This window comes from Lonchura striata, chromosome 16 (assembly GCF_046129695.1).
Source record: "Lonchura striata isolate bLonStr1 chromosome 16, bLonStr1.mat, whole genome shotgun sequence".
NCBI classification, from domain to species: Eukaryota; Metazoa; Chordata; class Aves; order Passeriformes; family Estrildidae; genus Lonchura; species Lonchura striata.
In genome coordinates, this window is record NC_134618.1 from 3,688,040 (window position 1) to 3,715,009 (window position 26,970).

Consider the following 26,970-nt stretch of genomic DNA (forward strand, 5'->3'; position numbering starts at 1 on the left):
GAGCGGCACGGCGGTGACCCTCGGCTTCGGCCCCGCGCTGCGCTCATTCTCTCCAAATCAAACATACCTCGGCGGGCAGGGCCCCAACCTGGAAAATTCCAGCCCGAAAGATAAAGGATTGGAAAACGATTAAAACCAGAGGGTTGGAGCAGAAACCACTTGGCAGCGGGAACCTGCCGAGCGTCGGCTCCCAGCCCACCCCGCCAGGGCCAGCGCACAAAAGCGGCTGCTCTGGGGCCGGGCAGCGGGGCTCCGGCTGCGGCCCCCGGCCCGGGGGGCCACGCAGGCTGACACTTGTCACGGGCGATTTGGGGGTCCCGGTGCTGCCACGGGTGACGTCAGGAGGTTGGGCTGGGCTGTTTGTCCCGCAGCTGGCCCCGCAGCCATCTGGCAGGCAGGGAGGGATGAAGTAAGGCTGGATGATGCACAGGGCAGGGGCTGATTTGAACCCCGTGGCCTCTGTTTTGGGAACACCTCCCCAGCGCCCGAGGTGGGGGGCAGCACCCTAGGGGTAAAAATGCCTGGAGTTGGGAAAACTCCCCCCTCCCTTGGCCTGACTCACCCCGGTGCTCGCCAACAACAACGGGAGGACACAGCTGAGCTTCCCGCTCCTCTGCAGGGGATGCGGGCGCTGCCCACACCCCTGCCTGCGATGGGCAGTGCCTGCCGAGGTGCTCAGGGCTGCACAGAACTTTTTGTTGTTGTTATTTTAATTATTTTGTTGTTTTTTTTTTTTTACAAAAAGACACCCTTCTGATCTGCCTTACAAAAGAGATGTACACAAACCTGTACTAAAAAAAGTTTTCCCAGAAGAAATGGGAAATAATGATGTATAAATATTCTCTCTGAGTTCTTAAAGCTTCAATTCCCGGTTTGCCTGCTCGGCTCTTCCTTTGGCCCGGGGTGTCCCGAGGGTCCCAGCACCTCGGCCGGGCCGTAATGCTCACATCAAGCTTCCAGGGAGTCGAGTCATGGGCCGTGCTCTGCTGAAGGACCCTTGTTACCAGCACGTGGGCTTCCCTCAGCCCAGTCACAGCAGCTTTCTCTTTAGCAGGAGCTAAAAAAAGCCCCCCAACCCCCAAATTAACCCCCCCTTCTCTTCCGCTACCCACGTTCTAGGTAGAGTCACAGAAACCAAGGCACAGAGCAGTAAAATTCGTGTCTCCTCCCAAAGCGTGGCAGCCTCTTGGAAATTGCACGTTGTGGGATGGGGGGTTACTGCCTCAGTTCAGTCAGCTCCTCGCCAATCCGTATCCCAGAGGGACATGGCCAGGTGTGCCACTGGAGCTCAGCCCTCCTGCGTCCAGGGCTCTGGAAACCCTGTGGGTTCAAAAGTAGGAGGGTTTGAGCCCTGGGGTGTTGTTGTTGCTGGGGTAGTGCGACTGCATGAGCGGCACCTCGCACTCAGAGCCGCCAGAAAGCATCGCTGCCTCTGGCACCTTGCAGCCGTGGCTGCTCAAATCCCCATTTTCCAGGCAGGCTTTCACCCCTTCCAGCTCCAGTGGGCCGGTGTCCACCCCAGCGCCGGCGTGCGCCTTGGCGCGGCGGTGCCGGCAGTAGTACATGGCGGCGGTGACCACCACCAGCAGCAGCAGCATGGCAGCCAGCGCAGGGACGAGGATCAGGGCGAGGTTGGGGTCCTGGCTCTGGGTGACAGGGGAGTGCTGCTGCAGGCTGAGGGGCAGGGTGTGTGCCTCGGCGCAGTGCTCCTCCTTGGGGAGCTCCCCCAGCGCCCCGATGCAGATGCGGTAGGTGCAGTTGGGTTTCAGCGCCCGCACCGTGTACTCGGAGAGCGAGGCCGGCAAGCGCAGCATCACCGGCCGCTTGTCCGGCCCCGACAGGTTCCGGTAGCTCAGGCGGATGCCCTTCAGCTGCGCCTTGGACTGGATGTAGTTGTGCAGGTCCACTTTGAGGGAGGTGCTGCCCACCTGGGCGATGCTGACCCGCTGTGCAGTTGGCAGGGCTGGCGTGCCCGGGGCTGCCGTCGTTCCCCTCACCTCCACCTCGCAGTACACGCCACTGAAGCCCGCGGGGCACAGGCACTCCAGGAGGTTCTGGACACCCAGGTGGCAGGTGCCACCGTTCAGACACGTGCGGGGGGGACAGATGGGCGCTGGGGGGCTGGTGGGGGCCGGGGTGCCGCTGAAGGGCACCAAGGTGGAGCTGCCCTGGGGCTCTCTGGGCCTCAGGGTGGGTGCAGCGGTGCTGGGGGGTGGCGGCGGGCGGTGGGTGCTGGGCAGCGGCGCAGGCGGTGGCAGCGTGGTTGTGCGGGGTGTGGTGGGCGTGGGGGTGGTGGTGGGGCAGCCAAAGTCAGTGTACTGCAGGTGGTGGAGGAGCTTGCCGGAGTTTTTTGGGGGGAAGTGGCAGCGCGTCTCCTCAGGGCGCCGCAGGACCACACCACTGGTGTTGACCCACTGCACCAGCCAGCTCATCTGGCAGATACAGTTGAAGGGGTTGCCGGCAGCCGTCACGGCCCGCAGCCTGGGGAAGAAGCCGGAGAAATCCCGAGGGATGGTGTTGATGTTGAGGTTGCTGATGTCCAGCTCCTGGAGGTTGTGGAGGCTCTGGAAGTCCTCAGCTGGCAGCTGGGAGATGCGGGCGTTGCCGGCCAGGCTGAGCCTGGTGAGGCTGCCCAGGCGCCGCAGCACCGCTGGCACGCGCTCCAGCAGGTTGTCAGAGATGTCCAGCTCGTGGAGGTTGTTTTGGACCTGGAAGAGCTCCTCATTTAAACTCGTCAGGCCCAGCCCTGCGATCTTCAGGGACTCAATGCTGACGGCATGGAAAGCCCCTGGTGCAATGGCAGGGATCTTGTTCCTGCTGATGTCCAGCAGCAGGAGGTTGGGCAGGTCGAGTGGAGGCACAGCCCTGAGCTGGTTGTTCTGCAGCTTTAGCTCCAGCAGATTCTCCAGCGTGTCAAAGGCAGCAGCGTGGATGTGCTGGATGCTGTTCCTCTGCAGGTAGAGCCGTTCCAGCAGCCGCAGACCATGGAAGGTCTCATTGGTGATCTCCTGCAGCTGGTTGGAGGACAAGTCCAAGTTGACGAGCTCCGTCAGGGGCTGGAAGATGTTTCTCTGGATGCTGGTGATCTTGTTTTGTGAGAGGTCCAGGAGCTGGAGGGCGGGCAGCCCTGCAAAGCTGTCCTCAGTGAGCGTTGTGATGCCATTCTCAAAGACATAGAGGGAGAGGGTGCTGGGGGGCAGCCCCTGGGGCACTGTCTGGCCCCGCCTGGCTGCACACAGGATGGTCTTGGGGTCATGGCACTGACAGCCTGCAGGACATGCCCTGACCAGCTCCCCACCGGCCAAGAGGAGCAGTGTGCAAAGGATCAGCTGGTTCATGGTGTCAGCTCTGCGGAGAGACGAGCGCAGTCAGGGTTAGGGGATGGGCCCTGCTGCGGGGTACCCAGAGCTAGCAGGGCTGTGGGGCACCTCTGAACCCCACTCTGCCTCTGGGCTACCCACCAGCACAGGGGCTGCCCATCCCAGCTCCATGCTCTCCCCTCCCCAGATCCCCCTGGATTTGGGGATGTGGTACCTTTGCACACCCCAGGCTCTGCCATGAGACACGTCCCACTGGTATTGGGGCTGTCTTCGGTGGAGCACCAAGACCTTTCCCAGTACTCACAAGGGCCCCAACCTCCCCAGCTGCTCAGCAGGGTGCAAATCAAACACAGGGGACGAGAATCAGAGCACCGGGAAGGGGTGGGAGCCTGGCCGGCCTCCCCTGAGTAGAGCTCAGCTTAACCCTTTGCTTGTGCTGCCGTCCAGCAGCTGCACCCTCGGGGGCTGTTCCTGCCCAGAGCACCGGCAACAGCAACCCCTCTTGGGGACAGGGGCACAGAGATTGGGGCTGGAGGAGCCATTTGTGTCCCCACAGAGTCCAGGGGCTCATATTCACCCCCACTCAGCCCCTGTCCTCACGGATCACCTTACTGTTCTCAGCACTGTGGGTTGTGCCCCTGTCCCTTGAGGACTGGGTCAGTAGGGATGGAGGGAGGAAGCTCTGGGGTGACCAAGGCTGTAACCACCCCAACTCCAGCTCCCCATGGATGCCCTGGCAGATGTCACAGCTGCTGTCAATGTCCCAAAGGGCTCCTCTCTTAGCCCCTTCTTTCAGCCCTTTTAATGACACTAGGCTGGGCCAGAGACTCACAATCTCCTGCCACTCCATCTCAGGGTCAGGGGGAGGTGGCAGAGAAGGATCCCTGGGCAAGAAAGAGGCAAACCCTTCCCCAGCCCCTTCTGTTGCCACCTCCTCCCTGCTGAGAGCTGTCGGAGCTCCAGGCAAACGCCCCCCCTGCGGCTCACAAGGGGCCCCGCTGTGTGTGGGGGGCTGCAGGTCACACAGCAGCACGTGCTGCCGACGCAGGGACAACACATCCAGCGCCAGGAGGGTCTGGACCCGTGCTGTGTCCTCTCATCCCCCTGCCGGGGTGTTGGACAGGGTTAACACTGCGGCCAGCTCTGTCCTTGCCTCTTCCCGAGCCGCCCCCCCCAGGGTGGGGTGAGCCCACGGCTGGGCAGGGTCACCACAACCGCCTGAGTCACTTGGCCTGGCTGGCCCTGCCCTGACATGACCCGTGCCGTCAGCCCCTGACACTGGGGAGGAGCTGTGCCACATCCAAGAGGTCACTGTCACCCAAGGGTCACCATCACTGCATCCCCTCCCCAGCAAGCCCAGCTCAGCCCCCCGCCCCCTCACCAGTGTCGGGTACCCCTGCACCCCACATCACAGTCAGGCTGCCAGCAGAGTTGAAAACACAACACAGAGACCCCGTGAAGTGCTGTTTGGGGCCGGGGACAGACCCAGCACCCTTCGAGGTGGCTCCAGCATCCAGAGCCCCGGGTGCAGGGTACTCTCATGCCAGCGGTGCCACGGCAGTGCTAGCCCGCCCGGGTGGGCAGCGCCCGAGCGGGGCCAGGACTGCGGGATGCTGGCGGGGCCGGGGCTGGTTTTGCAATGCCAGGGTCGGGTTTCGCTGACGTGTCCCGTGCTGCAACCAGCTGCTGACTCCAAGTCTCTCTCGTCCCTTTAATTACGCTGGCATTTCCTCCCCGTCTGCCAGGCTCCCGGCTCCGGGCAGGTTCGGCCAGCCCGGCCACGGCCGCGATCCGCGCCCGGCCACGAGCGCCGGGCAGGCTGGCACGGCCCCTCGGCATCGCCCGCTCCGCCGGCACACGCCAACATCCCGCCCGCGCCGCCTCCCCGGCACCATGGTGCTTCAAGGCAGAGAGGAGTCACCCCAGCCCAGGACACCCCCAGAACCGGGGGGACAGGGGAACAGCTTCCCCAGCTCCTGGCAGGGTCCCCAAGGGCGGAGAGGGGGCCCCGCTTCTGCTGGAGGTGTTGGGGCCGCCCTGCCAGCAGCCTGCTGCTGCCTTGGCTGGGCTCCCCCGCGCCTGCACCGCAGATATTTGCCGAATTATTCATATTTTCCGGCTGCGGGGAGAATCTGGGCTCAGATTCCCCCGGTCCCGGCTCAGCCTTCCCCTGCCAGCCTGCTGGGGTGGGAGTGCCGTGTCACCCCCTTCCCCGCCTGCAGCCCCCGGGCTGGGCTGCCCCGCTGCCCGCCCGGGGCCGGCACTCGGCAGGGGATGCCCGGCTTTGCACCCGCCTCCTGTTTTTAAGGACGAGGCCGATGCCACACTGCAGGGTGACACCTGTGCAGGACAGGCTGGAGGAGCTGCAGAGTCCCTGCCTTTCTCTGCTTGGGAACCTCCGGGAAGCAGGCACAGCCGGGATGTTCCTTCCCGCACCGGCAAGCGAGGACAAACAAAGCCAGCGTTGTTGCTGGCCCGTGGGCTGCCACCTTGGTCGGTGGCACCAGAGCAGGAAGGACGGGGGCCCTGCAGTGTGCGGTGACAGGGAGGGACACAGTGCCTCTGCCAGGGGGGATGCAGATGCTCCTCCCCTGCCTTACACCCCTCAAAACAAGCCGATGTCAGCACGTGCCGCCTCCCCCGAGCCAGCCGGGGGGATGTGCAGAATTAAGCCCTTAATCCTCCTCCCCTTCAACCCACCCTGCGCCGCCGCAGCTCCCACCTCCTCCCGCTCCCCTCCCGATTTAATTAAAGTTTCCGCAGCAGCCCCGCAGGAATGCAGGCCTGGTTATTGCATTCCCCGGAGCACTCGCCAGCCCCTCCATCCCCGCTCCTGCCCCTTTGACCCGGCCGCGCTCCCCATCTCAGGTGCCGGCAAGGAGAAAAACCAGCAGAGCCGCTCTGCCGGCAGCCAAACCGCCTCGGGAGGAGCCGGAACGCCGGCGGAGGGTGGGAGGAGGCCGGCGATGGTGCCACGCGTGGCCCGGGCGGCACGGGCAGATTCCTCCGGAGTGACTGGGGCGGCCGCGGCTGTCCCCGAGCGCTTCCTCGTGCGCGTCCCTCCGGCAGAGCCAGCCGGGCAGGCGGCGCTTGCGACAGGGCCACCCGGCCTCGGCGTGGCGGGGGAAAACAGTCATTAGTGTCATCCCTGGTGGCGGCACTGCCCAGCGCCGTGTGGGCAGAGGCACAGCTGGGCCAGGGCAGTCCGGCCGCCCCAGCCCCAGCTGGATGAGACCTGTGGGTGTGGGGCACGCTGGCAAGGGTAGGTGTATGGGGGGATGTTACTGGGGGGATTTGGCTGGGAAGAGTCTCAGAACTGGAGCATCTCTGCTGGCATGTGTTGGCTCCTGTGGCTGTTGCCAGCCTGGGAGGGAACCAGACGCGGAAAGGGACATTTACCCCACAGTGGCCCAAAGTCACACCAAAAGAGGGTGACAGGCGCCAGCAACCTCAGAACTCACGCGGGCAAGTGTGCGGGCAGCTGGCAGCAGAAGCAGCGGTGGGGTATCCCCGTCTCCCGGTGCCAGGCTGGCCAGTGACCCTGCTGGCACCCATCCCTCTGTGCCAGCCACAGGGAAACCCTTGTCGCCACCGCATGGGGACCCACTTGGCCCCAGAGCAGGTCAGTGACACCAGACAGCAGCCCCTGAAGACAAGCAGAACAAGGGCAGCCAAACCCCACCCCAGCCAAGCCCTCCATTGAAGGGGGTGGTGGTGGACACTGCTGCCAGTAGCTCCCACCTCTGCCTGACGCCAGCAGGAGAGCCCAGCCATCACATCTGCCAGGACAGAGCGAGCATGGCCCAACACCATGCTGGTCCCGTGTGGGTCTGGAGCCCTTCTGCTGGCAGAGTGCTTCACTGCCACCTGGCCATGCCGGATGGAGCCATGCTCCATGTCAGCCCCAAATACATCCCTCCCCTTGCCCGTGATGGATGCAGCACCAGACCAGGATCCCAGGGGCAGACCCCAGCGCATCCCATGGCAAAACATGCGGCAGGGACAGGGAAGTGAGACCTTCTGTGAACCCGTCCCAGCCCACTGCAGTGGCACCACCCCAGCCCAGCCGAGGCCCTACATCAGCCGAGGCAGGGGCCAGCCGGGTGCCCCTGGCTCAGCTGAGGCCTCGCAGGCAGCAGGCCATGCCGACCCTCAGCCGAGGCCCCGGTGACACTCTGTCACTCCGGGTGCACAGGCCACACCGGGTGTCCCACGGCCCGGCCCCGGCCCACCAGGGCCCCCCCGCCCCATGAGCCCGCGGATGCCCGGCAGACCCCCTCCCGCCCGTGGGCTGCCGCCCCACAGAGCCCCGGTGACCGTGTGGAGTATGGGCGGTGTGGCGCCGCGGGACTCACCGTGGCGGGCGGTGCGGGGCCGTGCGGGGCGGGCGGTCAGTCCATGGCGGCAGCGCAGCGCCGGCCGAGCGAGCGCTCCCCTCTCTGGCGGCGCCGGGCGCGGGGGGCGGCATTTAAACCAAGGGGGCGGGGCCTGCCCTCCCGCCGGGCGCCCATTGGCTGGGAGCACGGAGGGGGCGGGGCGGGGCACGGCCGCCACGGAGGCTCCGCCCCCTCACCTGGGGCCCGACGGGGGCGGCACCGCGGGGACCCCCGGGACCCCCCGAGCGCGGGGACCGCGGGACACACAGGACCACCGGGACCCCGGAGTCACGGGGACCCCCGGGACATCCAGGACCACCGGGACCCCGGAGTCACGGGACCCCCGGGACACCCAGGACCACCGGGACCCCGGAGTCACGGGGACCCCCGGGACATTCAGGACCCCCGGGACATCCAGGACCACCGGGACCCCGGAGTCACGGGGACCCTCGGGATATCCAGGATCTCTGATTCACAGGGAACCCTGAGATACCCAGGACATCTGGGACCTCAGAGTCACAGGGACCATCAGGGCACCCAGGACCTCTGAGTCAGTGGCCCCCAGTGCCTCCAGGACCTCTGGGACATGGGAGTCATAAAGATCCCAGAGGCCTCCACAGGGACCTCCAGACCCCATGACCCCAGGATTCCCCAGAGTCACAAGGACCTCTGGGACCTCTTGGGAGCTCCATGTGACCCCAGGATTCCCCAGAGTCACAAGGATCTCCAGGACCCACAGGACATTTGGAAGCTCCCAGACCTTCCAAACCCTCCAGGGCCCCCCAGGACCTTCAGCCTCCCTGGAGCCGGGGTCCCTGGGATTCCAGCACCCCTGGTGTGTGTACACACAGGTGTAGGGCTAGATCCAGGTATAAGTATCTCCCTTGTATCCCCAGCACCCATGGGACCCCTGGCGACCCTGGTAATAAAAAAGGCTGGGTTGGGTGTCCTTGGCACCCCCAGGGGCTCCCATATCCATTGTGCCCAGGGTAACCAGGGACTCTGGCACCGATGAGCCCCAGTGCCCTGGGATCCCAGTCCCCCCATGCCTCTGGCGTCCACAGAGCTTCTGCCACCGAGTCCCAGGGGACAGGGGGAAAGTGGGTGGCCCTTGCATGCCCCTGTGACGGCAGAGCAATGCTCCCTGTTTGGCATGGTGAGGATGGCATGGGCTGGGCTGGGACAGCCAGGCACTCAGGGTGCCCTTGTCCCAGACCTGCACCTCTGTGCTGCTGGCAGGGGACCCCGGTGCCTGTCCCGGACATCCTGGCAGTGTTTGCCTAGGTTGTGCCAACAGTTCCGGGGCAGGCCCATGCCAAACCACCCGCAGATACCCTTCATGGCATGGAGCAGCTCCCTCCCCTTGGCACAGCCACAGAAACGTCAACCGAAAGTAATAGATTGTCCCTTTGGTCTCTGCCCGCGGCGCTCCCTCCTCCAGCCCTGCCGAGGGAAGGCACGGAGTGTCTCTGTGCTCCTCTCACCGCTGTCCCCTCAGGTCACCGAGTGTTCCCTGCGGTCCCCTCCGGCCACCCTGCGCGCTCTGGGGCAGGGTGCAGGGCAGGGACAGGGACACGCTGCAGCTGGCACCGACGCCCCGAACTGGCCCAGCCGGCCCGGCTGGCCCCGGGGCAGCCCCGCGGGCCCGGAGCTTCCCCGGGTGAGGCCGGGTGCCATGGCCGGGCACCGGGAGCAGGGCAAGGAGCGGGATGCCCCACGGCTGGGCACTGCGCAGCCGGGGCTGGAAGCAGGCGGCAGTGACATCCTGCTGTCAACCTGTCGGCCCGGGCTGGGACAGCGAGGGTCGTCACCTGGGGACCGGCCCGGCACCTGCACCCCCGGGCACGGCGCTGCCCTCCCATCGCAGCGTGGCCTTATCCTGCCCCACGCTGCCCCAGGATGGGGTTTGGGGTGTGCACCAGTGGAGGAACAACATCCAGCCCCACATCCATGGGAGTGCTGTTCCCACGGGGGCCCCTGGCTCAGCACCCCTCTTCCCTTGCAGGGTGACCATCCCGCTGTACGATGCCGACACGGGACTGCTGGTGCTGGCGGGGAAGGTGAGGTGCCATGGCTGGGGGGTGCAGGGAGGCGCTGGGGGGACAGGAGGATGCAGGGGGGTGTTGTGAGGTGCAGCTTGGTACATGTGGGTGCACCAGTGGAGTACAGGAGGTTGCATGTGGGTGCAGTGGGGTGCTTCCTACAGCCCTGCTCATTCCCTGTCCTTACCACCTCTTTTCCAGGGAGAAAACCTCCTGTACTGCTTTGAGGTAGCCCCCACACAGCCAGCACTGACCCAGGGTAAGCAGGTCCCATCCCACCCATATCTCCCCTGGGGGACTCACCACTGCCTGGCCACCCACAGCACGGCCACCCTGCCTGTCCCGCAGTGACCCAGTGCCGGACAGAGGGCAGCACGCGGGGCCTGGCAGCCGTGCCACGCCTGGCCCTGGATGTCATGGCCTGCGAGGTGCTCCGTGTCCTGCAGCTCACTGACACCGCCCTCGTCCCCGTCAGCTACCTGGTGCCACGCAAGGTAAGGGGACCCTGTGGGCGTCAGTGCCTGCTGTCATCTCATGGGTGCCACCTCACCAGCACTGGGTGGCAAAAAGGACCTGGCTGTGGTGAGAGCCCAGTCCCCAGCCTGGGGAGAGCAGGAGTGGAGGTCAAACATTGATGGTGGTGGTGGGTTGCAGAGTCTGGGTGCTGGATTTGGGGAGCTGGGCGCTGCGTGCAGGATTGGGGTGCTGGAGAGTGGATGCTGACAGCTGGGTGCCACCTGCTGGGTGCTGTTGTGCAATGGGTGTTGGGCACTTCAGCCAGGAAATCTGGGTTCTGGGTAGTGGGGTCTGGGTGTGGAAGTGTCTAGGGGTGCCCAGAGGTGCCCCAGCTACAGCAGGACAGAGGCTGTGGGATTTTGAGAACATCTGTCTCACCCCACCCCCTCTCCCCCAGTCTGTCCAGGAGTTCCACGAGGATCTGTTCCCTGACTGCACAGGGATGCTGCCAGCCACCGATGCCCAAGGCTGGTGGGCAGGGGACAGCCAGCAGGTCAGTGTCATCCGGGGGGTGTGTCCTTGCTGGTGGCATTGCCACTGCCCCATGCTCACCGCTGTGCTCTGTGCAGGTGGGGAGAGTCAGCCTGCACCCTGCACGGAGACCCACAGAGACCTTCACATCCCCCATCATTGCTGGCACCGGCCCCACCAACGCTGGCCACACCGACACCGACACTGGCCACACCGACGCAGACCAGAGTGTGAGCATGGGGCGCTGGAAAAGTGCGCTGAACGCTGAAGGGGTGGGGTCCCTGCTGCCCTCATCCTACAAGACAAGGCGAGGGTGCCAGCACCCCCTGTCTGGTCTTTCTCTCCCCTAGGAAGCCAGTGGCTACTCCTCACCATCCTCACTGGCCTCGCCAGGCAGCGCGGCCACCTCGCTCTCCGCCAGCACCGGCCCCTCCAGTGGCTTTGCCAGCAGCCCCAGCCAGAAGTCCCTGCAGAGCCTTTTGGGTGAGCGGGCAGCGGGGCGGGCTCGGGGTGCCCCGCTGTGGGGCTCGGGGCGCTCACGCGGCCCTCGCCCGCTGCAGGGCCCAGCTCCCGCTTCCGGCACGCGCAGGGCCGGGCGCTGCACCGGGACCAGCACCTCACCAACCTGCGCGGGCTCAGCCTCACCACGCCGGGCGAGTGCGACGGCTTCTGTGCCAACCAGCAGCGCGTCGCCCTGCCCCTGCTCTCCGCCGGCGGCCAGATCGCCGTGCTCGAGGTACCCCGGGGAGGTGTGGAGGCCGGCGCGGCGCCGGGTGTGCCGTGCTAGTGACCCCCGGCTCTCGCCCGCAGCTCTCCAAGCCCGGCCGCCTCCCCGACGCGGCCGTGCCCACCATCCAGAACGGCGCCGCGGTGGCCGACCTCACCTGGGACCCCTTCGACCCACGGCGCCTCGCTGTCGGTACGTGCGTGCCAGCCCTGCCCGGGTGTGCCCGGAGAGTCCCCCGGTTCCAGGGACTCCAGATCACCCCATTAACAACTGCCCGTCCCTTCTGGCACAGCGGGTGAGGACGCCAGGATCCGGCTGTGGCGGATCCCTGAGGGAGGGCTGCGGGAGACCCTGCAGGAGCCTGAAGCCGTTCTCCGAGGTGAGGGGCCTGTTGAGCACCCCAAAGTGGGGACAAAGCAGCCTGGTGGCACCCACAGCTGGGGACAACCACGCACTACTGAACCTCACCAGGTCACACGGAAAAGATCTACTCCATCCGCTTCCACCCCATGGCATCCGATCTCCTGGTCTCCTCCTCCTACGACATGACCGTGCGGATCTGGGAGCTCAGCGCCGGGCGGGAAGTCCTGTGCCTGCGGGGACACACGGATCAGGTAAGGGATGACAAATCCAGGGACACCTGAGAGGCAACTTTGGGACTTTTGCACAACGTCTGTCTCTCCAGATTTTCAGCATGGCTTGGAGCCCGGATGGGAAGAAGCTGGCAACGGTGAGCAAAGACGGACGGATACGGCTCTATGAGCCACGGCGCAGCTCTCAGCCTCAACAGGTACAATCCCAGCATGGGGGACAGACTGGAGAGCTGGGGGTGTGGGCAGGAAACCCTCCCTGTGGGCACATGACTGCACCCCCAGCTCTCTCGGAGCAGGCAGGGTGACCTTCACCCCATGCAGGAGGGCCCAGGTCCTGAGGGGGGACGCGGAGCACGCCTGGTTTGGGTTTGTGGTGGTGACTTCCTCCTGGTGTCCGGCTTTGACAGGTAAAGAGGGGGACACACACCAGGGCAGGGGTCCCCGAGGACGCTGCTTGCTCTCACTGTCACCTCCCCACAGCCGCAGCGAGAGGAGGATCCTCCTGTACCGGGCACAGGCCCTGTCTGAAGGACCCTTGTCTGTCCTTGGTCTGGACGTGGCCCCTTCCACCCTCCTGCCCTTTTACGATGAGGATACCAGCGTTGTCTTCCTCACCGGCAAGGTGAGGGCTTGCCCTCCAAAAAACAGTGGGGCTCCCTGCCTACAGCATCCCACAGTGTGGAGGGACCCTCCATGTCCCCTGACAGCCCCCATCTCGCTCCATCCCCAGGGTGACACCAGAGTCTTCCTCTATGAAGTGACCCCTGAGCCCCCCTATTTCCTCGAGTGCAACAGCTTCACCTCCAATGAGCCCCACAAGGTAAAGGGGGGATACGCTGCCTGTCCCTGGGCCCCTACCTGTGCTGCCAGGCCCCACTCACACCCCCACCCCACCAGGGCTTCGTCTTCCTGCCCAAAACGGCGTGCGAGGTGCGGGAGGTGGAGTTTGCCCGGGCGCTGCGCCTGGGGCAGAGCACCCTGGAGCCCGTGGCTTTCCACGTGCCACGCGTCAAGGTAGGAGGCGAGGGGGGCTGGCCGTGTCTGGGGAGGGGAAGGAGGCAGGGCACCCCCTGAGCACCCTTGCCCCCATAGAAGGAGTATTTCCAGGACGATCTCTACCCGCCGACCCGCGTGTGGTGGGAGCCGGCCCTGGCTGCCGGTGCGTGGCTGGACGGGCAGGACGGGCAGCAGCGCCGCGCCAGCCTGCGCCCCGCAGACATGCTGCCAGGTGGGTGCAGGGGCTGGGCGAGGACCCGCGGCCCTCAGGGGTGGCTGGGGTGGCTTTAGTCAATGGGGTAGAGTCCTCCTGCCCCGTGGTGACACCACTGCCACAGTGAGCGAGGCCCCCAAAGAGGCTCCCGCTCGGAAGTTCGTCCCTGCGTCTGTGTACCTGGAGGAGAAGACCGACGAGCAGAAGAAGGAGGAGGTGAGTTCTGGGCTGAGCACCCTGCGCCAGGTCTGGAGGCGATGCTCTGTGCCCCACGGCTCTGCCCGGCCTCTCCCCACAGCTCCTCAGTGCCATGGTGGCCCGGCTGGGCAACAGGGACGACCCGCTGCCCCAGGACTCCTTCGAGGGCGTGGACGAGGACGAGTGGGTGAGTGCGGGAGGGGGACCCAGGACCCCCGGCCGGGTCGCACCGGCCCCGCCGCGCCGCTCACCCCCGGCCTCCCGCAGGACTAGGCGGGACCCGCGCCCCCGGGGAGCCGGGACCCCGCACCCGGCCCGGGGCGACCACGAGCAGCAGCAGGAGGAGGAGGAAGAGATGGAGGAGGCGCAGGGCCCCCCGCGGGCAGGACCCGCTATTAAAGCCGCTGCACCAGCACCGTGTCCTGCCGTGATCCTGGGACACCGGGGGGACACGGGGACTGGGAATGGGGGAGACACAGGGAACAAGGGGACATGTGGACCGGGGGCGACACAGGGACAGGCTCCAGGGGGATACGGGCTTCGGGGTGACACAGGATCGACAGTGGGGGAACACGGTAACCGAGCGGGACATGAGCAGCGAGGCAGGGGGGTACAAGGACTGGCCCGGGTGGACATGGAAACCGACACCGGGGGACACGGAAATCGGCGATAACACAGGGATCCGGGAGACCCGGGGACCGCGGCAGGGGGGCACACGGAGAGCGGGGGGACACCGGCACCGGGGTCGCGCAGGTTCCGGGGATGGGGGCGCACGGGGAGCGGGGGGACAGCGGCACCGGGATCGCGCAGGTTCCGGGGATGGGGGCACACGGGGAGCGGGGGGACAGCGGCACCGGGGTCGCGCAGGTTCCGGGGGTGGGGGGCACAGGGACCGGGGCACACGGGGAGCGGGGGAACAGCGGCACCGGGGTCGCGCAGGTTCCGGGGATGGGGGCACACGGGGAGCGGGGGGACAGCGGCACCGGGATCGCGCAGGTTCCGGGGATGGGGGCACACGGGGAGCGGGGGGACAGCGGCACCGGGGTCGCGCAGGTTCCGGGGATGGGGGCACACGGGGAGCGGGGGGACAGCGGCACCGGGATCGCGCAGGTTCCGGGGATGGGGGCACACGGGGAGCGGGGGGACAGCGGCACCGGGGTCGCGCAGGTTCCGGGGATGGGGGCACACGGGGAAGCCGCGCCCCGCCGCCGGAGGACCTCCCGCGCGGGGCCGCCGGCAGAGGGCGCTGTGGCCGCGGGCGGGCCGCTCCGCCGCGCCGCCGCCGTCTCGGTGTCCGCCGTGCCCCTCCCCGGGCACGTGACCGCGGGCGGAAGCGGCGGCGGGGACATGGTGAGAGGGGACGGGGGACACCGGGACCGGCAGCGGCAGCGCGCTCGGGAGCGGGCCAGGCAGCTGGTTCCGGGAGGGCCAGCGTCAGGGGAGAGGGGCAGGGACAGGGGAAGGGGTCACAGGAGCAGGGAAGGGGGAAGAAGTCATGGGGAGGGGGACAGGGCCAGAGGAGGGGGGACAGGGCCAGTGAAAGCGGAGCAGGGACAGAGCAGGGGTCGCGGGGCCAGCGAAGAGGGGACAGGGGAGAGGAGAAAGGGCCTGGGGGGGGGACAGAGCCTGGGAAAGATCGCAGGGCCTGGGTGGGGGGACAGGGACAGAGAAGGGGGGACAGGGCCATGACAGGAGTCCAATGGGGTGAGAGCAGAGCCCCAGGGGATGGCGAGAGGTGACAGAGCCCGTGGGGCTGTGCAGGGCCCAAGGGGAGGTGACAGGGCACAGGAGCCGCGGTGGCTGTGACAGCAGGGTGTCCCCGCAGGCCAAGTACCTGGCACAGATCATTCTGGTGGGGGCCCAGGTGGTGGGACGGGCCTTCATGCGGGCGCTGCGCCAGGAGTTTGCAGGTAGGAGCTGGGATGCTGCTCCGTGTGCCCACGCTGCCCTGCTGGGCACTGCTCCACATCCCCACCCTTCCCTGGGCACCCCAGCGCGCCCCATCCCCTGCAGGGGACACTGCCAGGTTGTCACCAGGCTTCATCCTGGCACTGCTGCCAGGCACTCCAAAGGGCAGAGTGGGATAATCGCTGGGATGTGGCAGCCCCAGCCCTGCCTTGCTTGTGGCAAACGGTGCCTGCCTGCTCCCTGCCACCTCCCTGGCACTGGGACGGTGTTCAGATGGCCCCGGGGTGGCTGGATGGGGACAGAGGGGGACACCGGGGTCTGAGCACCTGGAGGTGCGTGGGCTGTGCTGCCTGAGGGCCGGGTGGCAGGGGACTCAGGCCCTGCTGTCCCCAGCGAGCCAGGCCGCAGCCAATGCACGGGGACGCGCCGAGAGGCCCCAGTCCGCTGCTGCCTCCAGGATCATCGGCATCAGCCTCCAGGAAGCTCAGCAGATCCTCAACGTCTCCAGCCTCAACCCTGAGGAGATCCAGAAGGTAGAGGCTTCCCTGGAGCCAGGCAGGGATGGTGCTAGCAGGGCCTGGCCTCTCCAAGGGTGCTGCTGTGCATGGGGGTGGCAGCTGGTCCCCCGTGCTGTCTTGGGCTCAGTTAAGCACAGCTTGAGGATTCCCTGCCCCAGCTGGAGCAGCCCTCCAGACCTGGCCTCTGCATCTGCCCAGCGGGGCTGCTCAGGGAAGGGACATGGGATCTCTGGAGGTGCCCTGCTGGGAACACGGGGGCTCCTAAGAGGTGTCAGGCAGAGGAGCCGTGTCCCCCGGGATCACTCTTCAGCAATTCTCTGGGGAGTGGGAGGCTGCCAAGGTTTGGGAGTGGGAATGGCAAGGCTGGGATGCCTCTGACCCAGAGCTTCTCTCGGCAGAACTACGACCACTTGTTCAAGGTGAACGACAAATCAGTGGGAGGCTCCTTCTACCTCCAGTCCAAGGTGAGCGCCGGGAGGAGCAGGGCTGCACCTTCCTTCCCTTGTCTGGCTTTTGGGACAGGCAGAGCCTGGATATACCCAGGGATGAGGCATGGAGGGGAGGGGGCACCCCATCCCGTGTGTCACCCCATCCCGTGTGTCACCCCATCCCGTGTGTCACCCCGTGTCCCACAGGTGGTGAGAGCCAAGGAGCGGCTGGACGAGGAGCTGCGCATCCAGGCCAAGGGCGACAAGGAGAAGGGGCGGAAAGCCGAGACGTGACTCCTGCCACCCCTGCCCCCCGTGCCCCTCACCCTTAACTTATAGGTAGCCAATAAACGCCGTCTCCTCCAGCACGTGGCCTGGCTGCTCCACACCCGGGGAGGGAGCAGGGACCTGCCTGCCCAGCGATCCCGGCAGGATCGGCCCCTGCGAGGGGCTGCGTTTGCCTGGGGGAGGAAGACGAGGAGGAGGAGGCAGCTGGGGAAGAAGGGGTGTCCCCAGGGCACTGAGGCTGCCAGGGCTCAAATGGCACTGGGGGAGGCTGCAGGAGCTATTTTTGGTGGGGAGGTTGGATGCTCTTGGATGGAGTGCTCGGCTGTCTCTGGCTCCGTACCCTGGGAGTGCTGTGCCGTTACCTTCTCCCAGTGTGGATGGCTGCTGGCTCGGGGTGAGGAGACACGCTGTGGCTGTCCCCACCTGCAGCTCACCCCGCAGATGCTGGCAGGCTTTCACTGGTGCCGAGGCCGCCTGAGCAGGAGCGCGGGGACACGGCTGGGGGTCAGGCAGGGCCAGCCGTGCCCCCAAGGTCACACCCGTCCCCCCCCTGCACCCCTCTGTCCCCAGCGCCGTTGGCACCACGGCCACGGACTGAAACAGGAACTTACTTCAACTTCACTTTATTGTTTTCTTAATAAACTTCCTCTCCCCTGGACGAATATAGTGTTACAGTCGTTAGCTTATCTCGTACTTGCGCAGTCCTTACACGCTACGCTAACAGCGATGGAGCCCAACAGGAGGAAAATAAAAACAACCCAGAAACTACGATAGAAAGGCACTTCGAGACCGTTAAAATACTGATGTCCTGGAATGTGCAACAACAAACCGATGAGGAGCGAGGAGACGTTTCACCGGCCGGGGCGGCCTGGTCGAGGGCCCGCAGCCATGCTGGGCTAGGGCAGCGCCGGGCGGCCGCCGGTGAGGGCAGGGAGACCGGCTCCCTGCGGGGCAGGCGGGGCTCCTTCAGCACGGGGGGCGGGAATGGGGAGACCCCCGCGGCTCGGAGCGAGCGGGACGCGTGTGAGCCCCGGGGGGGCTCCGAGCTGCGCCCGCGCTGAGGCTGGGCACGCCGCCCCACGCCGGGGGCTCACCCGGGAGCATCCCAGCGCCGCATCCCGAGGAGCGGGAGCCCGGCAGCCGCTGCCCGCATCAGCTCGCGGTGCGTGGTTAGGTATGAACGTAGCTAGAGAGGGGCCGAGCCCGGCGAGCAGCACACGCGGCCGTGTGCCTTGTCACGGGAGGGCCGGGGCGGCCGTGCGGAGGGAGCGGGAGGAGGCGGGCGGCGCCGGGCCGGTGAGTGCCCAGCCGGCTGCGGCACCGCCCGCGGCCGGGCGGGGTGGGCGGCACGGCACGGCACGGCCGGGCACGGCTCGGGGCTGCGGAGAGGGCGGTCCCCCGGCTGTCAGCCCGCTGTCCGTGCGGCAGGAGCCCGGGGGCGGCAGCAGCACCGAGGCCTCGGGCAGGGAGACGCCGAGTCAGCGGAAGCAGGAGAGCCCGAGCGGGACCCCGTCGGAGCAGGGGGCTGGTCGAGAAATAAATAGCGGCGTATCCGGCTGCCTAGGGCCGGGGGGGAGAGGGGGCAGGGGGACCCCCCCTGTGCCCCACCTGCCCCCAGCACGGGGTCGCAGCCGGCTCCGGCCGCCGAGGGATTATTGCTTTTCTCAGAAGAGTCCGTTCTTCTTTCGTGACGGGTAAAAGCACGAGCGAGGCCCCGCCGGGGCTGCAGGGGGAGGAGGGGGCCATGCCCCCCCGTCCCCAGGGAGCGGGATCTGCCCACGGGGCCGGCGGCTGACCCCGGGCATCGTCGGACCCCTCAGTTGACGGCGGCGGGTTTGAGCAGCAGGGAGCCGGGGGGGATGAGCACCCAGCCGGGGGGCAGCGCCTCGGGGCTGCCCCCCGAGCTGACACCGGCCGAGAGGTCGAGCACGGCCCCCGGCAACAGCGCCAGGCTCTCGGGGGGCACCCGCGGCCGCCCCGGCTCCGTCCTTTCGCCCCTCTCCTTCCGGCTCTCCAGCCCCTTGCCCGCCTTGGGCGGCCGCCCCTCGGCCCCGCTGCCCTTCTCCCCCTCGGCCTTGGCCCCGCCGGCCAGCAGCGACATGACGGGCAGCCCCAGCCCCGCCGCGAAGGGCGAGGGCAGCAGCGGGCTCTTGGCCAAGTTCAAGGGGCCGCCGTTGAGGGGCAGGACGGGGCCGGGCAGGGCGGGCAGCGCGCCCGCAGCCCCGCAGCCCAGCGCGCTGAGGTCGAGCGGCGCCGGTGCCAAAGGGATGGGCAGCGCCGGCAGCCCCGGCGGAGCGAAGAGGGCGGCGGGGTTGGGGATGACGAGCTGCGCCCCGTTAACGTAGGGCACCTCCGCCGAGCCCAGGGACGTTTTGGGAGGCGGGTGGACCTTGAGCATCTCCGGGTGCTCGGGGGACACGAAATGGCCGTGGGCTTTGATGTGCTTGCGGAGGGAGCTGGGGTCGGTGTAGCGCTTGTGGCAGCCCGGCATCTTGCAGGAGTAGGGCTTCTCCACGTAGTGCGTGCGGGTGTGCTTGAAGCGGTCGCTGGAGTTGGAGTAACGCTTGTTGCAGCCTTCGTAGGGGCAGATGTAGGGCTTCTCACCTGTGGGACAGCACCGGGTCTGCCGGGGGGCACCAGCCCCGCCGTGTCCCCCGTGTCCCCCCGAGCCCCCCGCTGCCCCAGTGAGCGCAGCGCGGGGGCTGCGCTGACCTGTGTGCGAGCGGTTGTGGATTTTCAGGTTCTCCAGGCGGGAGAAGCTCTTGTTGCAGGTGGGGCAGCGATGCGGCTTCTCGTTGGTGTGCGTCCGGATGTGGATCAGCATCTTGTACCTGCCGGGATTGGGGCAATCACTGAGTCAGGAATGGGTTAAAGCTTGTATAATTAAACCCCCTGTTTGGGCAGGGATACCTTCCACCATCCCAGGCCCTGTCCAGTCTGGCCTTGGACACTTCCAGGGTTCCAGGGGCAGCCACAGCTTCTCTGGGCACCCTGTGCCAGGGCCTGCCCATCCTCACAGGGAACAATTTCCTCCCAATATCCCATCTAAATTTCTCCTCTTTTCGCTTAAAACTCTTCACCCTTGTCCTATCACCATTTGCCCGTGGAAGCATCGGGGAGGGAATGTTAGGGAGGGAGTCAGTCCTGCTTCCAGCACAAGTCCTTGTCCCTGTGCCTCAGCTATGGGGAGGGAGAACAGGGACATCCAGGCCAGCACAGTCACCCAGCCCCCCCAGGACCTCGCACCTGCATGAGAGGGACAAATGGAAGCTTCCCCTGCATATCCCTAGTGCTGGGCTCCTGCCTCCCCACAGCAGCCCCCCAGAGATCCCCTGGAGCCCCCCATGCCCACCTGGCATTGAAGCCCCTGCCATGGCGGGCACAGCCCTCCCAGTGGCAGCAGTACCCCGCGTCCTTCTCGGGTTTGACGTGGAAGTCGTTGACGTGGTCCACCAGGTCTTGCAGGAGGTCGAAGAACTGGTTGCACTGTGGGCAGGAGGCTGGGGGTGAGGGAGCCCAGCAGGGTGGACACCAGGAGGGCCAGTCCCCTCACTATTGCCAGCACCTGCCCTCCATCCCAGCTCCCACCTGCACCCCGTGCTCCCTGCTGACCTTGGACCAGCGGCAGACGAGCTGCTTGGGCAGGGGCAGCTCGGGGGGGAGCCGTTTCTCCTTGCTGGGGGGCAGGAAGGCGGCGGGGGGCAGGTGCAGGGCCCCCCCGGCCCCCAGCGGCAGGAAGAACTGGAAGGAGCTGGGGAGGCCATCGATGTAGCGCAGGGACTGGAAATCCTGGAGCAGAGTCCAGATGGAGGAGCAGTGGGGTACAGGGCCAAGCTGGATGGAGACCCCCAGAGACAGCCCCCCGAGCCCTTCAAGAGATTCTTCCCAGCCCCCCAGGAACCCAGGGACCTTGCAGAGACCCCCCCCCAGAGATCCCTCCCCTGAGATCCCCGCAATGATCTGCTCCCCATAAAACCCCTAGATCTGCCACCTCCCCCAGGGACCCCAAAACCCCACAGAGACCCCCAGGAACACCCCAAAGACACCTCCCAGGAGCCGCCCCGGGGATACCTCTGGGGTCAGGGGCCGGGGGGCCGGGCAGGACATTGACCCCGGGCTGTGTGCACACCGGCAGCACCGGGCACGCTGCCGAGGTCGGGAGCGCCGTCCGGGCACAGTCCCCACAGCTGGGGACACCTCGGGGGGGCCACGGCCGTACTTACGTGTGGGGTGAGGGGGCCGGGCAGGTCCCCGCTGCCCTGGCGCTCAGGGGACAGCGAGGCACTGCCAGCCGGAGACTCTCCCCCGGAGCGGGGCGAGAGGCTGAGGTCCACCACCGGCACGGCGGCCGGGAAGCGCCCGTCCCGCGGCTCCACCAGCCTGGAGTGTCCCAGGAGCCCGGGCGACGGCGGGGCTGGCACGGCCCGGCGACCCCCCCGGCTGCCCCCTCGGCCATCCCCGGCCGGCGGGGTGTCCGGGCGCTGGGGAGCGCGGGCTCGGGGGCCGGAGGGGCCCCGCTTCTCGCGGGCAGCTCGCAGCTTGGAGATGCTCAGCTTGAGGTCCAAGGGCTCCTCCAGGGAATGCATGGTGCCGGGGTGGGCTCTGCGGGGGACACCCAGGGGTCACTGCACGGTCGGGGGGCACCAGTGCCACCCGGAGCATCGCCCCAGCCCGGCCCCATGGCAATGCCCGCTCTGCTCCGGGCCGGAGGACACGGTGCTGGCACGGAGACCGTGCCGTCCCTTCCGGCCACCCTGCCGCGGCCCCCTCCCGCAGCGGGCAAAGGGCAGGGCATGGCACCGTGCCCCCCCCCCCACCCCGGCCCTTCGGTGTCCCCAGTGTGTCCTCTCCGTGTCGCCGGCACAGCCCCTTGGCTCGCGACCAAACCTTGCCGGGGATTGCCAAATCCCCTGGGCACCCGCGGAGCTAGAGCCGTGGTGTCCCCATTCCACCCCCCCCAATCCGTTCATCCATCCATCCGTCGGTCCCCGCGGGCCTGCCCCAGCGAGGCCTTTCCCAGCGGCAGAGGAGGGCGGTGGCGGCCACCAGCCCGGCGGTGACCCGGGCGGCCGAGCCCGCTGGCCCCAGCCCCGGAGGCGGCAGAGCTTCCTCCCCCGCCGGGGCCCCTTCCCCGCCGGCCAACGCCGCTGCTGCCGGGGCCGAGCGGGGGCTGCCGGCCGCACGGCGTGGCACAGAATGGCATGGAACGGCACCGAACACAATGCCACCCCGGTGGCTCGGCCGCCGCACATCTGGCGGGCAGCTGAGAACGGGCAGCTCGGCGCAGCAGTGAGCGCCCGAGCCGGAGCCGATGCCGTCCCCCGGCTGTGCCCCCGCGGCCACCCGCATCGCCCAGGGCAGGGTGGGGGCGGCCGAGGGGCCGTGTCGGGGGGCACGGCGCACCCAGCACACGTGGCAGCGGGGGGGCCCCTCCATCCCCACCCCGCCCCGGGGGGCCCGTCCCCCGCCCTGCCCCGCCGGAGGGGCCCCCCGCGCTGGCGGGGGTCCAGCCCGGCTCAGACGCTGAGGAATGCGGAGGAGCCGCGGGGGGCATGGGGCCCGGGCGGCGGGGCGGGGGACCCCCCGCCTGCACCCCCGTGCTGGCCGAGGGGCCGGCCCCAGGGGGGGTTCCTGTCCCCGGCTCCCAGCGTGGGAGGAGCCGCCCCACGGCATCACCCTGAGCCTGCCGCGGCCGTGGGGTCAGCCCCATAGGCGGGTCCCTCCCCTTCGGGGGGGGGGTCCTCGCCTGAGCATCCACCTCCTCCCGCCGCTGTGGAGGCTGCCCCGTCTCAGCGTCCCCTCTCCCGGGACGGGGACGCCGCTGAGCTTTCCCGGCCTGCCTACAGTGGGGGCCCTTCCCCTCCGGGGGGGCCTCACCCCGCACCCCACTGCGGGGTGTGCCCGTGGGGTGTCGCCACCCTGAGTCCCACCACGGCGCTCGGGCTCCAGCGACCCCCAAGTGCCCCACAGCCTGGTGGCACAGCTCGGGGACAGAAAGACACGGGGGCAGGACCCCGCAGCCGGGGTGGCACAGCGGGACCCCCCCCCAGTCCAGGAAACGGGACGGGGGGCTGGCAACCCTCCGGCGACGGTGGTCCCGCAGTGGGGCCGGGCAAGGCGTCACTGCTGGTCCCACCACGGCGGTCGCGTCCTCACGTCCTCAGGGCTGGGAGGTTGGGGGGTCCCGGTGCGGGCGGTGCTGGGTGGGGACCGCAGCCATCCCCGGGCGGGACGGGTGGGAAAGGGGCCTCCAGCCGCTGACGCCAGGGCTCCCAGCGCGGCCGCGGGCGGGCGAGCAGGAGGCTGCCAAACCACGCGGCCTCGGGAAACGGGGCGCCGCGGGGGCCCCGCCGGGATGGGGACGGGGACAAGCCCTGCGGTGGCTTGGCCGGACGCCCCAGCACCTGCGGCCCCCGAGCGAGGCCCCTGCCCGCTCCTGCCTGCCCCTGCCTGCTCTCCCCCCATGGCCTCTCCTGCCCGCGCCAGGCGCTGCCAGCCCAGCCCCAGCCCAGCTTCCCCCCCGCCACACCAGTTCAAACCAGTCCGTCGCGGGGCTGGGCCCAGGGGCTTCCCAGTCCGGGTGGGGGCCGCTGGGATGGAGCCCGGGCGCGGGGGAGCCCTCCCATCCCCACCGGCCAGGCTGGGGTCCCCTGGGCCCCCCACACTGCCTGGCCGCCGGCACGGCTGGGGGACCCGGGGTGACCCCGGTGCAGCCGGCGGGGTGCCAGGTCTCCGGGCTGCTGGCATTGCCGGGGTGTCGCGTTATCCCCCCTCCAGCCCCAAACCCGCCAGGAATAGCACGGAGGGACCGCGGGCAGAGGCTCCCGAGGCGCGGTGGGCTCGGGGATGGCGGCGGTGCGGGATGTCAGTGCCATCGCCAGGGGATGGTGACCCCGGGGCTCGGGGAGTGGGAGCGATGCCAGCGCTGCAGGCAGGGCTCGGTCTCCGCCGCCGTGGCAATTGGCAGCGGCAGGCTGGCACCGCCGCGACGGGGGGCAGTCCCCGGAGCCCCCCGTGCCAGGGCAGCGTGGGTGGGTTGGCAGGATGCGGGTCATTGTCCCCGCGGCTGCTGGTAGGACACGGGCGCCCGTGGGACCCGCCGTCGCTGCAGATGGTGCTGCCACAGCCACTCCTCACAGGAGCCCACCGGTGCCTGACGGGTTTGGGAGGGGGGTCACATCCTGCCGGTAGCTCCATCTTGTCACTGTGACCCTCCAGCACCCGTCACCCCACGCCAGCCGGGCTGCCGGCAGCTGCCGAAGGTGTCCCCAGGAATGGACACGGCTGTGGTCGATGCCATGGTTCTCCCTTCCCGGGCATGTGGAAGCCGCGGGGACCCTGGCAGAGGGCTGACAGCAGCCCCCTGCCACCCCGGGAGCAGCCCCACAGCAGTGCCGCCAGCATCAGGGGCCCTGCCACCCCTGCCTGGGGACACAGCTGGAGCAGGCGGGGACAGCAGCAGGGTGGTCCCCAGCACCCAGCGGATCAGCACCCTGGGTGCGGCAGCACCGTGGGGAAGGGGCACATGGGGACCCTGGCTGAGGGAGGCGGTGACAGCGGGGTGACAAAGGCATGGGGAAGGGGAGGTGTCCACTGGCTGCAGGGTTTCTCCATGCTGGGTAGGGAACGAGCGCCCGCAGCAGTGCCTAGGGACACCGGGGACAATTTGTGGTCCCCGCTGCTGGCACCTCAGGGAGAGGGTCACACCGTCCTAGTCCCCAAAACACCCCGCAGTGGCACAGCCTGGGCTTGGTCACCCCACGCATCAGCCCCACGAAGCCGTGGGATTGTCACCCCCCACGGCGGGGACTGTCACTTCTCATGATGGGGATCGGGAGGCCCCCGCGAAGGGGACCGGGGTGACGGGCGGCTGCCGGGCGGTGGCACCGCCGGCGTGAGACCGGGATGGGGACGCCCTGCACCCCCCACCCAATGCCACCCTTCCTCCCCTCTCGCGCCGTGGGGACACTGGTGTGTCCCCGGAGGTGGCCGCAACCGGGCAGAGCCACCCAGCACGTCCCCGCCGCAGCCCCCGCCCCACGGCCAAGGTCAGGACACCCGCCCGGGTGCGGGGGGACGCCCGGTGACGGCCACCCCCCGGCTCCCACCGGGCAGCGGGGAAGCCCCCTCTTCTCATTTCCCTCGGGGGTGCGGCGGGGCCACGTCCCCCCCCCCCCCGACCCGCACCATGGGCAGGGGGGCTGCAGGTGCCAAGGGACCCCCCGCACCACCGAGGGCGGCGAGGAAGGGGCTCCCCGGAGGGTCCCCCCCTCCCCCCGGCGGTGGCAGCATCCTCCTCATCGTCCTCCTCCCCTCCGCGGTGCCCGGAGCGCGACCGTACCTGCGGCGGGGGCTCAGCGCCGGGCGGGAAGCGGGGCGGGGTGCGGGGCTCGGCGGAGCGGGGCCCCCCGGGGCCGGTGCCGGGGCCGGTGCGGGGCGGCCGGGCCGCTCCGCCACATCCGCAGGGGCTGGGGGCGGGGGTGGCGGCGGCGGGGCTGGGCCCCCCCTGCCCGGTCCCGGGGGCGGCGGCGGGGCGGGGGCTCTGCCCGCCGTGATTTATGGCCGCCCCGCACCGAGCGGCCCGGCCCCGGCTGCGGGCGGCGCTGGGCGGGGGCGGGGGCGGCCCCTCCCCGCCCCCGCGGGGGGCACCGGGGGGCACCGAGCCCCGCCCCGGGGTGGGGGGAACCCGCGGGGGGAGACCCGCCACCCCCCCGCGCAAGGTCACCCCGACGCTGCGGCAGAGCCGACCCCCCTCCCCCGCGTGTCCGTGTCCCCTCCGCCTGTCCCTGTCCCCCCCCGGGGACGTGGCGGGGCGGCGGGCGGCACCCACCGGAGCCCGCACCTCGCACCGGGGCGGCTCGGGGCGGGAGGGTGGGGGTCACACCGGGGGAACGGGGGCTGGGGGGATCCCCCTCCCCGCGGCAGCGGCGCCGCCCGCCCGCCGCGTGACGTCACAGAGCGGGGCTGGCGTCACGCCTGGCGGGGGCCCCGCATGACGTCACGGCGGGGGGGCTGTCCCGGGCCGCGGCTCCTTCCGGCGGCAGGATGTGGCGGGGCCGGCCCGGATGCTGCAGCCGCGCCGGGGGGGTCCCTCCCCCGGGGCCCACGCGGGTGGCTGGGCACACCCCACCCGTGATTTTATTTTGGGGGCGGAACGCAGCTGCGGTGTCCTCAATGCCCCCCCCCCCCCCCGAAATGAGGGGGCCAGGGAGGGGGGGGGACACAACATTGCCCCGCGCGTTTTTTTATTTGGTTGGGTTTTTGTTGGGTTTTTTTGCGTTTGGTTTTTTTTGTTTGTTTGTTTTTTTGTTTTAACGGGGAAAGCTGCAATGTCCCCAACAGCGCCAGTATAAAAGGGAGGACACACGCGTGGGGGACAGCACTGTCCCAGGCGGGTGGCTGAAGTCACGCCCCACCAAAACACCCGTGGTTGTTTTGTTTCCGTTTGGTGGTTTTTTTTTCGTTCGTTTGTTTTGTTTTTTTGCAGGGGGAGATGCGGTGTCCTCCGTACGAAAGGGAGGGACACAAGGGGAGGAGGCTCCGTTCCATGCGGACTTCTGGGTGGAGAGGGAGCTGCCGTGTCCCCAACAGCCCCACAAAAGGTGGGACACGAGTCAGGGACACAATTGTCTCACGCGGGCAGTTGAAACCACATCCCACCCGCGGTTTGGGGTTTTCTTTTGCGGGGACAGAGCTGCTGTGTCCCCAACAGCCGCGCAGCAGAACGGGGGACACGAATGGAGGGACAGTTCTATTCCACACAGGTGGCTGAAGCCACATCCTCCCCGTGCTTTGGGCGTTTCTGCGGGGGGAGCCGCCGTGTCCCCAACATCCCCGCCACAAGCAGGAGAGACACGGGAGGGCAGCACCGTCCCACGCGGGTGACCGAAATCCCACCCTGCCCGAGGGATTTCCTGCGGTGTCCCCAGCGGGCTGCCGATGGAGCGGAGGGGACGCGGCGGTCCCCGCGCCGTGGGGGGACGCGCAGCCCCCGCAGTGGGGCCCCGGCGGGGGCCGGGCAGGGGGCCCAGGGGACCCGGCAGAACCTGTCCTGCAGCTCCCAGCGGGGCCGGGCTGTGGGAGGGGGAGGGCTGAGCCCACCCTGCTCTGCAGGGCCGGGTCCTGCCCCTCCAGGGTGACAGCCCACCCCAGGACCCCCTGGTGTTCCCGCTCCGGTGGCCCGGGAGCCGCGCAGGCAGTGCTGGGGGGGCACTGGGGGGAGGCCACCTGCCACAGGTAGGTCCCTCAGGTACCACACAGCTCCTGCCAGCCCCCCATGGCTCCTGCCAGCCCTGTGTTCCCCTACCAGTCCCCCAGAGTCCTGTTCCAGCTCTGTGCCCCGCTGCGAGCCCCCCATGGCTCCTGCTAGCCCTGC

The 26,970-nt window shown here is 68.5% G+C and overlaps 4 protein-coding genes across 4 annotated transcripts in view; 2 read left to right on the forward strand and 2 right to left on the reverse strand.

The window, feature by feature from the left end:
• CORO7 (coronin 7) overlaps positions 1–13,868 on the forward strand; it is a 34,860-nt gene extending 20,992 nt beyond the window's left edge. The window contains exons 10-28 of the mRNA XM_021540791.2: positions 9,702–9,756; positions 9,940–9,997; positions 10,087–10,232; positions 10,652–10,747; positions 10,824–10,955; positions 11,076–11,208; positions 11,286–11,461; positions 11,536–11,644; positions 11,745–11,831; positions 11,924–12,066; positions 12,138–12,242; positions 12,367–12,452; positions 12,526–12,667; positions 12,776–12,865; positions 12,943–13,059; positions 13,138–13,273; positions 13,380–13,471; positions 13,554–13,640; positions 13,721–13,868. Coding sequence (XP_021396466.2) covers positions 9,702–9,756; positions 9,940–9,997; positions 10,087–10,232; positions 10,652–10,747; positions 10,824–10,955; positions 11,076–11,208; positions 11,286–11,461; positions 11,536–11,644; positions 11,745–11,831; positions 11,924–12,066; positions 12,138–12,242; positions 12,367–12,452; positions 12,526–12,667; positions 12,776–12,865; positions 12,943–13,059; positions 13,138–13,273; positions 13,380–13,471; positions 13,554–13,640; positions 13,721–13,726 — 1,996 coding nt within the window. The 3' untranslated portion in view covers positions 13,727–13,868. The remainder of the gene's footprint in view (positions 1–9,701; positions 9,757–9,939; positions 9,998–10,086; positions 10,233–10,651; positions 10,748–10,823; positions 10,956–11,075; positions 11,209–11,285; positions 11,462–11,535; positions 11,645–11,744; positions 11,832–11,923; positions 12,067–12,137; positions 12,243–12,366; positions 12,453–12,525; positions 12,668–12,775; positions 12,866–12,942; positions 13,060–13,137; positions 13,274–13,379; positions 13,472–13,553; positions 13,641–13,720) is intronic.
• VASN (vasorin) lies at positions 1,329–7,765 on the reverse strand. The gene is made up of 2 exons (XM_021540792.3): positions 7,676–7,765; positions 1,329–3,348 (listed from the first exon to the last, which is right to left on the reverse strand). Exon 2 carries the CDS (start codon positions 3,336–3,338, stop codon positions 1,329–1,331), a length of 2,010 nt encoding a protein of 669 aa, XP_021396467.2. The 5' UTR covers positions 3,339–3,348; positions 7,676–7,765.
• Positions 13,869–14,734: 866 nt separating the features above from the next.
• Positions 14,735–17,257, forward strand: PAM16 (presequence translocase associated motor 16). Its single transcript, XM_021540795.3, has 5 exons — positions 14,735–14,803; positions 15,279–15,363; positions 15,755–15,894; positions 16,278–16,343; positions 16,515–17,257. The coding sequence occupies exons 1-5, from the start codon at positions 14,801–14,803 to the stop codon at positions 16,599–16,601; spliced, it is 381 nt and encodes a 126-aa protein (XP_021396470.1). The 5' UTR covers positions 14,735–14,800; the 3' UTR covers positions 16,602–17,257.
• A 1,139-nt stretch (positions 17,258–18,396) lies between these two features.
• GLIS2 (GLIS family zinc finger 2) lies at positions 18,397–21,255 on the reverse strand. Its single transcript, XM_021540793.2, has 5 exons — positions 20,819–21,255; positions 20,208–20,384; positions 19,948–20,081; positions 19,308–19,426; positions 18,397–19,199 (listed from the first exon to the last, which is right to left on the reverse strand). The coding sequence occupies exons 1-5, from the start codon at positions 21,179–21,181 to the stop codon at positions 18,412–18,414; spliced, it is 1,581 nt and encodes a 526-aa protein (XP_021396468.1). The 5' UTR covers positions 21,182–21,255; the 3' UTR covers positions 18,397–18,411.
• Between the last annotated feature and the right edge of the window lie 5,715 nt (positions 21,256–26,970).

Bases quoted from the DNA above. Each gene is read 5' to 3' on its own strand.
- PAM16 (XM_021540795.3), top strand. The intron at 15,895-16,277 runs GTAGAGGCTTCC...TTCTCTCGGCAG, and splicing joins ACCCTGAGGAGATCCAGAAG to AACTACGACCACTTGTTCAA. The intron at 16,344-16,514 runs GTGAGCGCCGGG...CGTGTCCCACAG, and splicing joins CCTTCTACCTCCAGTCCAAG to GTGGTGAGAGCCAAGGAGCG.
- GLIS2 (XM_021540793.2), bottom strand. From the start codon at position 21,181: ATGCATTCCCTGGAGGAGCCCTTGGACCTCAAGCTGAGCATCTCCAAG. The intron at 20,082-20,207 runs GTCAGCAGGGAG...TCCTGCCCACAG, and splicing joins TCGTCTGCCGCTGGTCCAAG to TGCAACCAGTTCTTCGACCT. The intron at 19,427-19,947 runs GTGGGCATGGGG...CAATCCCGGCAG, and splicing joins GGCAGGGGCTTCAATGCCAG to GTACAAGATGCTGATCCACA.
- VASN (XM_021540792.3), bottom strand. From the start codon at position 3,338: ATGAACCAGCTGATCCTTTGCACACTGCTCCTCTTGGCCGGTGGGGAG.